Source organism: Scardinius erythrophthalmus (genome assembly GCF_964197995.2).
Source record: "Scardinius erythrophthalmus genome assembly, chromosome: 15".
Lineage (NCBI taxonomy): Eukaryota > Metazoa > Chordata > Actinopteri > Cypriniformes > Leuciscidae > Scardinius > Scardinius erythrophthalmus.
The window spans coordinates 41,900,471-41,915,470 of record NC_138235.1 but is presented as its reverse complement, the minus strand read 5'-3'; the positions used below and the strand labels follow the sequence as shown (position 1 = coordinate 41,915,470).

The 15,000-nt window shown below is 46.1% G+C and overlaps 1 protein-coding gene across 1 annotated transcript in view; it reads right to left on the bottom strand.

The window, feature by feature from the left end:
* actl6b (actin-like 6B) overlaps window positions 1-15,000 on the bottom strand; it is a 17,657-nt gene that overhangs the window by 1,709 nt on the left and 948 nt on the right. The window contains exons 4-6 of the mRNA XM_081387423.1: window positions 14,608-14,688; window positions 14,378-14,473; window positions 14,220-14,306 (exon numbers count right to left, since the gene is read on the bottom strand). Coding sequence (XP_081243549.1) covers window positions 14,220-14,306; window positions 14,378-14,473; window positions 14,608-14,688 — 264 coding nt within the window. The remainder of the gene's footprint in view (window positions 1-14,219; window positions 14,307-14,377; window positions 14,474-14,607; window positions 14,689-15,000) is intronic.

Below are 15,000 nucleotides of genomic sequence, written 5' to 3'. Positions count from 1 at the left end.
CACTTCTCTTCTCCATCTACATGTCATCACTAGGATCTGTCATTCAGGAACATGGTTTATCCCATCACTGTTATCATCTAGCTACTGGAGTGCCCCAGGGCTCAGTGCTGGGACCACTACTCTTCTCCATCTACATGTCATCACTAGATCTGTCATTCAGGAACATGGTTTATCCCATCACTGTTATCATCTAGCTACTGGAGTGCCCCAGGGCTCAGTGCTGGGACCACTACTCTTCTCCATCTACATGTCATCACTAGTGTCTGTCATTCAGGAACATGGTTTATCCCATCACTGTTATCATCTAGCTACTGGAGTGCCTCAGGGCTCAGTGCTGGGACCACTTCTCTTCCCCATCTACATGTCATCACTAGATCGGTCATTCAGGAACATGGTTTATCCCATCACTGCTATCATCTAGCTACTGGAGTGCCTCAGGGCTCAGTGCTGGGACCGCTTCTCTTCTCCATCTACATGTCATCACTAGATCTGTCATTCAGGAACATGGTTTATCCCATCACTGTTATCATCTAGCTACTGGAGTGCCTCAGGGCTCAGTGCTGGGACCACTTCTCTTCTCCATCTACATGTCATCACTAGATCTGTCATTCAGGAACATGGTTTATCCCATCACTGTTATCATCTAGCTACTGGAGTGCCTCAGGGCTCAGTGCTGGGACCGCTTCTCTTCTCCATCTACATGTCATCACTAGATCTGTCATTCAGAAACATGGTTTATCCCATCACTGTTATCATCTAGCTACTGGAGTGCCTCAGGGCTCAGTGCTGGGACCACTTCTCTTCTCCATCTACATGTCATCACTAGATCTGTCATTCAGAAACATGGTTTATCCCATCACTGTTATCATCTAGCTACTGGAGTGCCTCAGGGCTCAGTGCTGGGACCGCTTCTCTTCTCCATCTACATGTCATCACTAGATCTGTCATTCAGAAACATGGTTTATCCCATCACTGTTATCATCTAGCTACTGGTGTGCCTCAGGGCTCAGTGCTGGGACCGCTTCTCTTCTCCATCTACATGTCATCACTAGATCTGTCATTCAGAAACATGGTTTATCCCATCACTGTTATCATCTAGCTACTGGAGTGCCTCAGGGCTCAGTGCTGGGACCACTTCTCTTCTCCATCTACATGTCATCACTAGATCTGTCATTCAGGAACATGGTTTATCCCATCACTGTTATCATCTAGCTACTGGAGTGCCTCAGGGCTCAGTGCTGGGACCACTTCTCTTCTCCATCTACATGTCATCACTAGATCTGTCATTCAGAAACATGGTTTATCCCATCACTGTTATCATCTAGCTACTGGAGTGCCTCAGGGCTCAGTGCTGGGACCACTTCTCTTCTCCATCTACATGTCATCACTAGATCTGTCATTCAGAAACATGGTTTATCCCATCACTGTTATCATCTAGCTACTGGAGTGCCTCAGGGCTCAGTGCTGGGACCGCTTCTCTTCTCCATCTACATGTCATCACTAGATCTGTCATTCAGAAACATGGTTTATCCCATCACTGTTATCATCTAGCTACTGGTGTGCCTCAGGGCTCAGTGCTGGGACCGCTTCTCTTCTCCATCTACATGTCATCACTAGATCTGTCATTCAGAAACATGGTTTATCCCATCACTGTTATCATCTAGCTACTGGAGTGCCTCAGGGCTCAGTGCTGGGACCACTTCTCTTCTCCATCTACATGTCATCACTAGATCTGTCATTCAGAAACATGGTTTATCCCATCACTGTTATCATCTAGCTACTGGAGTGCCTCAGGGCTCAGTGCTGGGACCACTTCTCTTCTCCATCTACATGTCATCACTAGATCTGTCATTCAGAAACATGGTTTATCCCATCACTGTTATCATCTAGCTACTGGAGTGCCTCAGGGCTCAGTGCTGGGACCACTTCTCTTCTACATCTACATGTCATCACTAGATCTGTCATTCAGAAACATGGTTTATCCCATCACTGTTATCATCTAGCTACTGGAGTGCCTCAGGGCTCAGTGCTGGGACCACTTCTCTTCTCCATCTACATGTCATCACTAGATCTGTCATTCAGAAACATGGTTTATCCCATCACTGTTATCATCTAGCTACTGGAGTGCCTCAGGGCTCAGTGCTGGGACCACTTCTCTTCTCCATCTACATGTCATCACTAGATCTGTCATTCAGGAACATGGTTTATCCCATCACTGTTATCATCTAGCTACTGGAGTGCCTCAGGGCTCAGTGCTGGGACCACTTCTCTTCTCCATCTACATGTCATCACTAGATCTGTCATTCAGAAACATGGTTCTTCCCATCACTGTTATCATCTAGCTACTGGAGTGCCTCAGGGCTCAGTGCTGGGACCACTTCTCTTCTCCATCTACATGTCATCACTAGATCTGTCATTCAGAAACATGGTTTATCCCATCACTGTTATCATCTAGCTACTGGAGTGCCTCAGGGCTCAGTGCTGGGACCACTTCTCTTCTCCATCTACATGTCATCACTAGATCTGTCATTCAGAAACATGGTTTATCCCATCACTGTTATCATCTAGCTACTGGAGTTCCTCAGGGCTCAGTGCTGGGACCACTTCTCTTCTCCATCTACATGTCATCACTAGATCTGTCATTCAGAAACATGGTTTATCCCATCACTGTTATCATCTAGCTACTGGAGTGCCTCAGGGCTCAGTGCTGGGACCACTTCTCTTCTCCATCTACATGTCATCACTAGATCTGTCATTCAGAAACATGGTTCTTCCCATCACTGTTATCATCTAGCTACTGGAGTGCCTCAGGGCTCAGTGCTGGGACCACTTCTCTTCTCCATCTACATGTCATCACTAGATCTGTCATTCAGAAACATGGTTCTTCCCATCACTGTTATCATCTAGCTACTGGAGTGCCTCAGGGCTCAGTGCTGGGACCACTTCTCTTCTCCATCTACATGTCATCACTAGATCTGTCATTCAGGAACATGGTTTATCCCATCACTGTTATCATCTAGCTACTGGAGTGCCTCAGGGCTCAGTGCTGGGACCACTTCTCTTCTCCATCTACATGTCATCACTAGATCTGTCATTCAGAAACATGGTTTATCCCATCACTGTTATCATCTAGCTACTGGAGTGCCTCAGGGCTCAGTGCTGGGACCACTTCTCTTCTCCATCTACATGTCATCACTAGATCTGTCATTCAGAAACATGGTTTATCCCATCACTGTTATCATCTAGCTACTGGTGTGCCTCAGGGCTCAGTGCTGGGACCGCTTCTCTTCTCCATCTACATGTCATCACTAGATCTGTCATTCAGGAACATGGTTTATCCCATCACTGTTATCATCTAGCTACTGGAGTGCCTCAGGGCTCAGTAATGGGACCACTTCTCTTCTCCATCTACATGTCATCACTAGATCTGTCATTCAGAAACATGGTTTATCCCATCACTGTTATCATCTAGCTACTGGAGTGCCTCAGGGCTCAGTGCTGGGACCGCTTCTCTTCTCCATCTACATGTCATCACTAGATCTGTCATTCAGAAACATGGTTTATCCCATCACTGTTATCATCTAGCTACTGGTGTGCCTCAGGGCTCAGTGCTGGGACCGCTTCTCTTCTCCATCTACATGTCATCACTAGATCTGTCATTCAGAAACATGGTTTATCCCATCACTGTTATCATCTAGCTACTGGAGTGCCTCAGGGCTCAGTGCTGGGACCACTTCTCTTCTCCATCTACATGTCATCACTAGATCTGTCATTCAGAAACATGGTTTATCCCATCACTGTTATCATCTAGCTACTGGAGTGCCTCAGGGCTCAGTGCTGGGACCACTTCTCTTCTCCATCTACATGTCATCACTAGATCTGTCATTCAGAAACATGGTTTATCCCATCACTGTTATCATCTAGCTACTGGAGTGCCTCAGGGCTCAGTGCTGGGACCACTTCTCTTCTACATCTACATGTCATCACTAGATCTGTCATTCAGAAACATGGTTTATCCCATCACTGTTATCATCTAGCTACTGGAGTGCCTCAGGGCTCAGTGCTGGGACCACTTCTCTTCTCCATCTACATGTCATCACTAGATCTGTCATTCAGAAACATGGTTTATCCCATCACTGTTATCATCTAGCTACTGGAGTGCCTCAGGGCTCAGTGCTGGGACCACTTCTCTTCTCCATCTACATGTCATCACTAGATCTGTCATTCAGGAACATGGTTTATCCCATCACTGTTATCATCTAGCTACTGGAGTGCCTCAGGGCTCAGTGCTGGGACCACTTCTCTTCTCCATCTACATGTCATCACTAGATCTGTCATTCAGAAACATGGTTCTTCCCATCACTGTTATCATCTAGCTACTGGAGTGCCTCAGGGCTCAGTGCTGGGACCACTTCTCTTCTCCATCTACATGTCATCACTAGATCTGTCATTCAGAAACATGGTTTATCCCATCACTGTTATCATCTAGCTACTGGAGTGCCTCAGGGCTCAGTGCTGGGACCACTTCTCTTCTCCATCTACATGTCATCACTAGATCTGTCATTCAGAAACATGGTTTATCCCATCACTGTTATCATCTAGCTACTGGAGTTCCTCAGGGCTCAGTGCTGGGACCACTTCTCTTCTCCATCTACATGTCATCACTAGATCTGTCATTCAGAAACATGGTTTATCCCATCACTGTTATCATCTAGCTACTGGAGTGCCTCAGGGCTCAGTGCTGGGACCACTTCTCTTCTCCATCTACATGTCATCACTAGATCTGTCATTCAGAAACATGGTTCTTCCCATCACTGTTATCATCTAGCTACTGGAGTGCCTCAGGGCTCAGTGCTGGGACCACTTCTCTTCTCCATCTACATGTCATCACTAGATCTGTCATTCAGAAACATGGTTCTTCCCATCACTGTTATCATCTAGCTACTGGAGTGCCTCAGGGCTCAGTGCTGGGACCACTTCTCTTCTCCATCTACATGTCATCACTAGATCTGTCATTCAGAAACATGGTTTATCTCATCACTGTTATCATCTAGCTACTGGAGTGCCTCAGGGCTCAGTGCTGGGACCACTTCTCTTCTCCATCTACATGTCATCACTAGATCTGTCATTCAGAAACATGGTTCTTCCCATCACTGTTATCATCTAGCTACTGGAGTGCCTCAGGGCTCAGTGCTGGGACCACTTCTCTTCTCCATCTACATGTCATCACTAGATCTGTCATTCAGAAACATGGTTCTTCCCATCACTGTTATCATCTAGCTACTGGAGTGCCTCAGGGCTCAGTGCTGGGACCACTTCTCTTCTCCATCTACATGTCATCACTAGATCTGTCATTCAGGAACATGGTTTATCTCATCACTGTTATCATCTAGCTACTGGAGTGCCTCAGGGCTCAGTGCTGGGACCACTTCTCTTCTCCATCTACATGTCATCACTAGATCTGTCATTCAGAAACATGGTTTATCCCATCACTGTTATCATCTAGCTACTGGAGTTCCTCAGGGCTCAGTGCTGGGACCACTTCTCTTCTCCATCTACATGTCATCACTAGATCTGTCATTCAGAAACATGGTTTATCCCATCACTGTTATCATCTAGCTACTGGAGTGCCTCAGGGCTCAGTGCTGGGACCACTTCTCTTCTCCATCTACATGTCATCACTAGATCTGTCATTCAGAAACATGGTTCTTCCCATCACTGTTATCATCTAGCTACTGGAGTGCCTCAGGGCTCAGTGCTGGGACCACTTCTCTTCTCCATCTACATGTCATCACTAGATCTGTCATTCAGAAACATGGTTCTTCCCATCACTGTTATCATCTAGCTACTGGAGTGCCTCAGGGCTCAGTGCTGGGACCACTTCTCTTCTCCATCTACATGTCATCACTAGATCTGTCATTCAGAAACATGGTTTATCCCATCACTGTTATCATCTAGCTACTGGAGTGCCTCAGGGCTCAGTGCTGGGACCACTTCTCTTCTCCATCTACATGTCATCACTAGATCTGTCATTCAGGAACATGGTTTATCCCATCACTGTTATCATCTAGCTACTGGAGTGCCTCAGGGCTCAGTGCTGGGACCACTTCTCTTCTCCATGTCAAGTCAAGTCAAGTCATCATCATTTATATAGCGCTTTTAACAATGTAGATTGTCTCAAAGCAGCTTTACAGAGATAAGCGTATAATTTAAGGTAACAGAGATTGTTTCGGCTTTACAGCAGAGTTAAGTTATTTCCATCTAAAGTTAGTTTTAATTGATTTGGTTCCGTCGCAATGATCATTTGTTATTAAATTAGGGGCCGCTAAGACGACACCATTCTCTCTACACAGACTTTAAACGCGAACCTGTGAGAAACGCTGATGGCGTTCACATGCGCATTTAGAATGGGTTCTATAGTTATGTGCGTTTGAATATACGCAGGTTTGGAATTCCCTACAAGCCAAGCCTAAACAAAATACTTGTCTTTCCTTATAAATTTTGATAAGGAATTTTATTTTATTTGTTGCTTTGGGGTAGGACCGTGAGACGAATTTTCCCGACAACGCCTTATCTGTAGAGTGGTAGTGGGATCCTCCATAGGGAGAGACTAGTTGGCACTTCAGCACTGCGTTGTCATCGGTCCAGGTGAAGGTCCTTCGTCAGACCTGGATACGGCCTGGATCCGGCAGGCTGCAGGAAAAACCTTGGGATAAACACAGACACTAAAATTAGCGTAGATGCCATTCTTCTCATGATGTAACGAGTACATCAGGATTTTTGGGAAGTGTTCCCGGTTCCGGCTGACCTAATCTATGCAGCATAACATTACATTATAGAAGTCTATAATGTATTATGTGAAAGCTAGGTCAAAGAGATGTGTCTTTAATCTGGCTTTGAACTGACAGAGTGTGTCTGCTTCCCGGACAATGGTAGGAAGACTGTTCCAGAGTTTTGGTGCTAAATAGGAAAAGGATCTACCGCCAGCAGTGGATTTTGATATTCTAGGTATAATCAACTGGCCGGAATTTTGAGATCGCAATAGACGTGACGGACTATAATGTGTTAAGAGCTCGCTCAAGTACTGCGGAGCTAAACCATTCAGTGCTTTGTAAGTAATCAGCAATATTTTAAAATTTATGCGATGTTTAATAGGGAGCCATCTACATGACATCACTAGATGTCCATCTACATGACATCACTAGATCTGTCATTCAGAAACATGGTTTATCCCATCACTGTTATCATCTAGCTACTGGAGTGCCTCAGGGCTCAGTGCTGGGACCGCTTCTCTTCTCCATCTACATGTCATCACTAGATCTGTCATTCAGGAACATGGTTTATCCCATCACTGTTATCATCTAGCTACTGGAGTGCCTCAGGGCTCAGTGCTGGGACCACTTCTCTTCTCCATCTACATGACATCACTAGATCTGTCATTCAGAAACATGGTTTATCCCATCACTGTTATCATCTAGCTACTGGAGTGCCTCAGGGCTCAGTGCTGGGACCGCTTCTCTTCTCCATCTACATGTCATCACTAGATCTGTCATTCAGAAACATGGTTTATCCCATCACTGTTATCATCTAGCTACTGGAGTGCCTCAGGGCTCAGTGCTGGGACCGCTTCTCTTCTCCATCTACATGTCATCACTAGATCTGTCATTCAGAAACATGGTTTATCCCATCACTGTTATCATCTAGCTACTGGAGTGCCTCAGGGCTCAGTGCTGGGACCACTTCTCTTTTACATCTACATGTCATCACTAGATCTGTCATTCAGAAACATGGTTTATCTCATCACTGTTATCATCTAGCTACTGGAGTGCCTCAGGGCTCAGTGCTGGGACCACTTCTCTTTTACATCTACATGTCATCACTAGATCTGTCATTCAGAAACATGGTTTATCTCATCACTGTTATCATCTAGCTACTGGAGTGCCTCAGGGCTCAGTGCTGGGACCACTTCTCTTCTCCATCTACATGACATCACTAGATCTGTCATTCAGAAACATGGTTTACCTCATCACTGTTATCATCTAGCTACTGGAGTGCCTCAGGGCTCAGTGCTGGGACCACTTCTCTTCTCCATCTACATGACATCACTAGTGTCTGTCATTCAGAAACATGGTTTATCCCATCACTGTTATCATCTAGCTACTGGAGTGCCTCAGGGCTCAGTGCTGGGACCACTTCTCCTCTACATCTACATGTCATCACTAGATCTGTCATTCAGGAACATGGTTTATCCCATCACTGTTATCATCTAGCTACTGGAGTGCCTCAGGGCTCAGTGCTGGGACCACTTCTCTTCTCCATCTACATGACATCACTAGTGTCTGTCATTCAGAAACATGGTTTATCCCATCACTGTTATCATCTAGCTACTGGAGTGCCTCAGGGCTCAGTGCTGGGACCGCTTCTCCTCTACATCTACATGTCATCACTAGATCTGTCATTCAGGTACATGGTTTATCCCATCACTGTTATCATCTAGCTACTGGAGTGCCTCAGGGCTCAGTGCTGGGACCGCTTCTCCTCTACATCTACATGTCATCACTAGTGTCTGTCATTCAGAAACATGGTTTATCCCATCACTGTTATCATCTAGCTACTGGAGTGCCTCAGGGCTCAGTGCTGGGACCGCTTCTCTTCTCCATCTACATGACATCACTAGTGTCTGTCATTCAGAAACATGGTTTATCCCATCACTGTTATCATCTAGCTACTGGAGTGCCTCAGGGCTCAGTGCTGGGACCGCTTCTCCTCTACATCTACATGTCATCACTAGATCTGTCATTCAGGAACATGGTTTATCCCATCACTGTTATCATCTAGCTACTGGAGTGCCTCAGGGCTCAGTGCTGGGACCACTTCTCTTCTCCATCTACATGTCATCACTAGATCTGTCATTCAGGAACATGGTTTATCCCATCACTGTTATCATCTAGCTACTGGAGTGCCTCAGGGCTCAGTGCTGGGACCACTTCTCTTCCCCATCTACATGTCATCACTAGATCTGTCATTCAGAAACATGGTTTATCCCATCACTGTTATCATCTAGCTACTGGAGTGCCTCAGGGCTCAGTGCTGGGACCACTTCTCTTCTCCATCTACATGTCATCACTAGATCTGTCATTCAGAAACATGGTTTATCCCATCACTGTTATCATCTAGCTACTGGAGTGCCTCAGGGCTCAGTGCTGGGACCGCTTCTCTTCTCCATCTACATGACATCACTAGTGTCTGTCATTCAGAAACATGGTTTATCCCATCACTGTTATCATCTAGCTACTGGAGTGCCTCAGGGCTCAGTGCTGGGACCACTTCTCTTCTCCATCTACATGTCATCACTAGATCTGTCATTCAGAAACATGGTTTATCCCATCACTGTTATCATCTAGCTACTGGAGTGCCTCAGGGCTCAGTGCTGGGACCACTTCTCTTCTCCATCTACATGTCATCACTAGGATCTGTCATTCAGGAACATGGTTTATCCCATCACTGTTATCATCTAGCTACTGGAGTGCCTCAGGGCTCAGTGCTGGGACCACTTCTCTTCTCCATCTACATGTCATCACTAGATCTGTCATTCAGGAACATGGTTTATCCCATCACTGTTATCATCTAGCTACTGGAGTGCCTCAGGGCTCAGTGCTGGGACCACTTCTCTTCTCCATCTACATGTCATCACTAGATCTGTCATTCAGAAACATGGTTTATCCCATCACTGTTATCATCTAGCTACTGGAGTGCCTCAGGGCTCAGTGCTGGGACCACTTCTCTTCTCCATCTACATGTCATCACTAGATCTGTCATTCAGAAACATGGTTTATCCCATCACTGTTATCATCTAGCTACTGGAGTGCCTCAGGGCTCAGTGCTGGGACCACTTCTCTTCTCCATCTACATGTCATCACTAGATCTGTCATTCAGGAACATGGTTTATCCCATCACTGTTATCATCTAGCTACTGGAGTGCCTCAGGGCTCAGTGCTGGGACCACTTCTCTTCTCCATCTACATGTCATCACTAGATCTGTCATTCAGAAACATGGTTTATCTCATCACTGTTATCATCTAGCTACTGGAGTGCCTCAGGGCTCAGTGCTGGGACCACTTCTCTTCTCCATCTACATGACATCACTAGATCGGTCATTCAGAAACATGGTTTATCCCATCACTGTTATCATCTAGCTACTGGAGTGCCTCAGGGCTCAGTGCTGGGACCGCTTCTCTTCTCCATCTACATGTCATCACTAGATCTGTCATTCAGGAACATGGTTTATCTCATCACTGTTATCATCTAGCTACTGGAGTGCCTCAGGGCTCAGTGCTGGGACCACTTCTCTTCTCCATCTACATGTCATCACTAGATCTATCATTCAGAAACATGGTTTATCCCATCACTGTTATCATCTAGCTACTGGAGTGCCTCAGGGCTCAGTGCTGGGACCACTTCTCTTCTCCATCTACATGACATCACTAGATCGGTCATTCAGAAACATGGTTTATCCCATCACTGTTATCATCTAGCTACTGGAGTGCCTCAGGGCTCAGTGCTGGGACCGCTTCTCTTCTCCATCTACATGACATCACTAGATCTGTCATTCAGAAACATGGTTTATCCCATCACTGTTATCATCTAGCTACTGGAGTGCCTCAGGGCTCAGTGCTGGGACCACTTCTCTTCTCCATCTACATGTCATCACTAGATCTGTCATTCAGGAACATGGTTTATCCCATCACTGTTATCATCTAGCTACTGGAGTGCCTCAGGGCTCAGTGCTGGGACCGCTTCTCTTCTCCATCTACATGTCATCACTAGATCTGTCATTCAGAAACATGGTTTATCCCATCACTGTTATCATCTAGCTACTGGAGTGCCTCAGGGCTCAGTGCTGGGACCACTTCTCTTCTCCATCTACATGACATCACTAGTGTCTGTCATTCAGGAACATGGTTTATCCCATCACTGTTATCATCTAGCTACTGGAGTGCCTCAGGGCTCAGTGCTGGGACCGCTTCTCTTCTCCATCTACATGTCATCACTAGATCTGTCATTCAGAAACATGGTTTATCCCATCACTGTTATCATCTAGCTACTGGAGTGCCTCAGGGCTCAGTGCTGGGACCGCTTCTCTTCTCCATCTACATGACATCACTAGTGTCTGTCATTCAGGAACATGGTTTATCCCATCACTGTTATCATCTAGCTACTGGAGTGCCTCAGGGCTCAGTGCTGGGACCGCTTCTCTTCTCCATCTACATGTCATCACTAGATCTGTCATTCAGAAACATGGTTTATCCCATCACTGTTATCATCTAGCTACTGGAGTGCCTCAGGGCTCAGTGCTGGGACCACTTCTCTTCTCCATCTACATGACATCACTAGTGTCTGTCATTCAGGAACATGGTTTATCCCATCACTGTTATCATCTAGCTAATGGAGTGCCTCAGGGCTCAGTGCTGGGACCGCTTCTCTTCTCCATCTACATGTCATCACTAGATCTGTCATTCAGGAACATGGTTTATCCCATCACTGTTATCATCTAGCTACTGGAGTGCCTCAGGGCTCAGTGCTGGGACCACTTCTCTTCTCCATCTACATGTCATCACTAGATCTGTCATTCAGGAACATGGTTTATCTCATCACTGTTATCATCTAGCTACTGGAGTGCCTCAGGGCTCAGTGCTGGGACCACTTCTCTTCTCCATCTACATGACATCACTAGATCGGTCATTCAGAAACATGGTTTATCCCATCACTGTTATCATCTAGCTACTGGAGTGCCTCAGGGCTCAGTGCTGGGACCACTTCTCTTCTCCATCTACATGTCATCACTAGATCTGTCATTCAGAAACATGGTTTATCCCATCACTGTTATCATCTAGCTACTGGAGTGCCTCAGGGCTCAGTGCTGGGACCGCTTCTCTTCTCCATCTACATGACATCACTAGATCTGTCATTCAGAAACATGGTTTATCCCATCACTGTTATCATCTAGCTACTGGAGTGCCTCAGGGCTCAGTGCTGGGACCACTTCTCTTCTCCATCTACATGTCATCACTAGATCTGTCATTCAGGAACATGGTTTATCCCATCACTGTTATCATCTAGCTACTGGAGTGCCTCAGGGCTCAGTGCTGGGACCACTTCTCTTCTCCATCTACATGACATCACTAGATCGGTCATTCAGAAACATGGTTTATCCCATCACTGTTATCATCTAGCTACTGGAGTGCCTCAGGGCTCAGTGCTGGGACCGCTTCTCTTCTCCATCTACATGTCATCACTAGATCTGTCATTCAGAAACATGGTTTATCCCATCACTGTTATCATCTAGCTACTGGAGTGCCTCAGGGCTCAGTGCTGGGACCACTTCTCTTCTCCATCTACATGTCATCACTAGATCTGTCATTCAGAAACATGGTTTATCCCATCACTGTTATCATCTAGCTACTGGAGTGCCTCAGGGCTCAGTGCTGGGACCGCTTCTCTTCTCCATCTACATGTCATCACTAGATCTGTCATTCAGGAACATGGTTTATCCCATCACTGTTATCATCTAGCTACTGGAGTGCCTCAGGGCTCAGTGCTGGGACCACTTCTCTTCTCCATCTACATGTCATCACTAGATCTGTCATTCAGAAACATGGTTTATCCCATCACTGTTATCATCTAGCTACTGGAGTGCCTCAGGGCTCAGTGCTGGGACCACTTCTCTTCTCCATCTACATGTCATCACTAGATCTGTCATTCAGGAACATGGTTTATCCCATCACTGTTATCATCTAGCTACTGGAGTGCCTCAGGGCTCAGTGCTGGGACCACTTCTCTTCTACATCTACATGTCATCACTAGATCTGTCATTCAGAAACATGGTTTATCCCATCACTGTTATCATCTAGCTACTGGAGTGCCTCAGGGCTCAGTGCTGGGACCGCTTCTCTTCTACATCTACATGTCATCACTAGATCTGTCATTCAGAAACATGGTTTATCCCATCACTGTTATCATCTAGCTACTGGAGTGCCTCAGGGCTCAGTGCTGGGACCGCTTCTCTTCTCCATCTACATGTCATCACTAGATCTGTCATTCAGAAACATGGTTTATCCCATCACTGTTATCATCTAGCTACTGGAGTGCCTCAGGGCTCAGTGCTGGGACCGCTTCTCTTCTACATCTACATGTCATCACTAGATCTGTCATTCAGAAACATGGTTTATCCCATCACTGTTATCATCTAGCTACTGGAGTGCCTCAGGGCTCAGTGCTGGGACCGCTTCTCTTCTCCATCTACATGTCATCACTAGATCTGTCATTCAGAAACATGGTTTATCCCATCACTGCTATGCTGATGACACACAACTCTACCTCTCAATCCAACCAGAGAATCCGATGGGAGCCACTCGCATCTCAGCCTGTCTGAGACATTTCTTACTGGATGAAGGACCACTACCCTCAACTAAACCTCCCAAAGACAGAACTGCTTGTGTTCTCGGCCAACCCAATCACTTCAGCACAACTTCTTCATTCAGATGTTCATCATCCATAACTCCATCTAGGACAGCCAGGAACCCTTGAGTTGTGATTAACGATCAGTTGAACTTCACAGACCACATTGCTAGAACGGCCCGGTCCTTCAGATTTGCCTTATACAACATTAGGATGATCAGGCCCTTCCTATCGGAGCTTCACAACTCCTTGTCCAAGCTCTTGTTATCTCCAGACTGGACTATTGTAATGCTCTCTCCTTCCAGCATCTGTCAACCTCTGCAACTGATCCAGATGCTGAAGCAAGAGTGTGTTTATCGAGCCGAAGAGACACACATCACTCCTCTCCTCATAAACTTGCACTGGTTTCCAACAGCCGGATTCAAGGCACTGATGTTTTCCTGCAGATCAACCCCTGGCTCTGCTCTCCTAAACCTAAACTCACTACTTCAGACCGATGTGTCTCCAGAAGCCTGTGTTCTGCAGGTGAACAGTGTCTTGTGGTGCATCATCCCAAAGAGAAACTTCTGGATAAGAGCGTCTGCTAACTGATTAAATGTAAATGTAAAGATATTTTTTGTCATGTATAAATATGGCATGACCTCATTAGTTAAACTGTTTAGAGATGGTTGATATGACCAAAATGTGAATCCCAGATATGCATAATTTTAATCGTGTGATTCTGAGAGTTAAATCAGCCTGAAACTCCACTGAAGCCTCACCAGCGAGGCGAGAATAGACCCTCCGATCCAGGAGCTGAACCTCCTCTCGACGGAGCTGTTGCAGGCCATGAGCTTCAGCCGCACGCTCTGCAAACACAGACAGCGTGAGTGTGTGTGAAGACCCGATCCGATGGAGACGTCTGAGATGAGGAACACACCGGAGGAGCTTTCTGGGACAGTTCTCGGTTGAGTCTCTCGGTGAAGCCCTGGAGGAGTGTGTTTCCCCCCGTCACCATCACGCTGCCGTACAGGCCCTGAACACACACACACACACACACACACACACACACACACACACACACACACACACACACACACCTTCATCTCAAACATCAGTGGCTCTGCTACTGTTGAACATGTAGTGAGTAACCCAAGCGCTTGCTCCCACCGGCCTGATGTCGATGTCACACATGCCGATGCTGGTAGTGACGACGTGTCCGACGCCTAACATGGTGTTTCCAGACAGACCCTGAGGACACACACACACACACACACACTTCATCTGCTGCGAGCGACACACACACTTCATCTGCTGCAAGCGACACACACACTTCATCTGATTCAGATACTGCAGTTCCATGATTCTTCAGACCTCTTTTCACTGAATTTACATGACTTTTCCCTCCGTTCATCATTTCAGGGTTCTTTTTACAGGTGTTTTTGCACTCAGATGGCAATTTCTACTCTATAAAATTTATTTTATTGTTCGATGTAATTTGACATTTTAGATTCATTATAAAACTGCACATGGAGTTTCAAGATTTGAATAATTTCAGTGAAT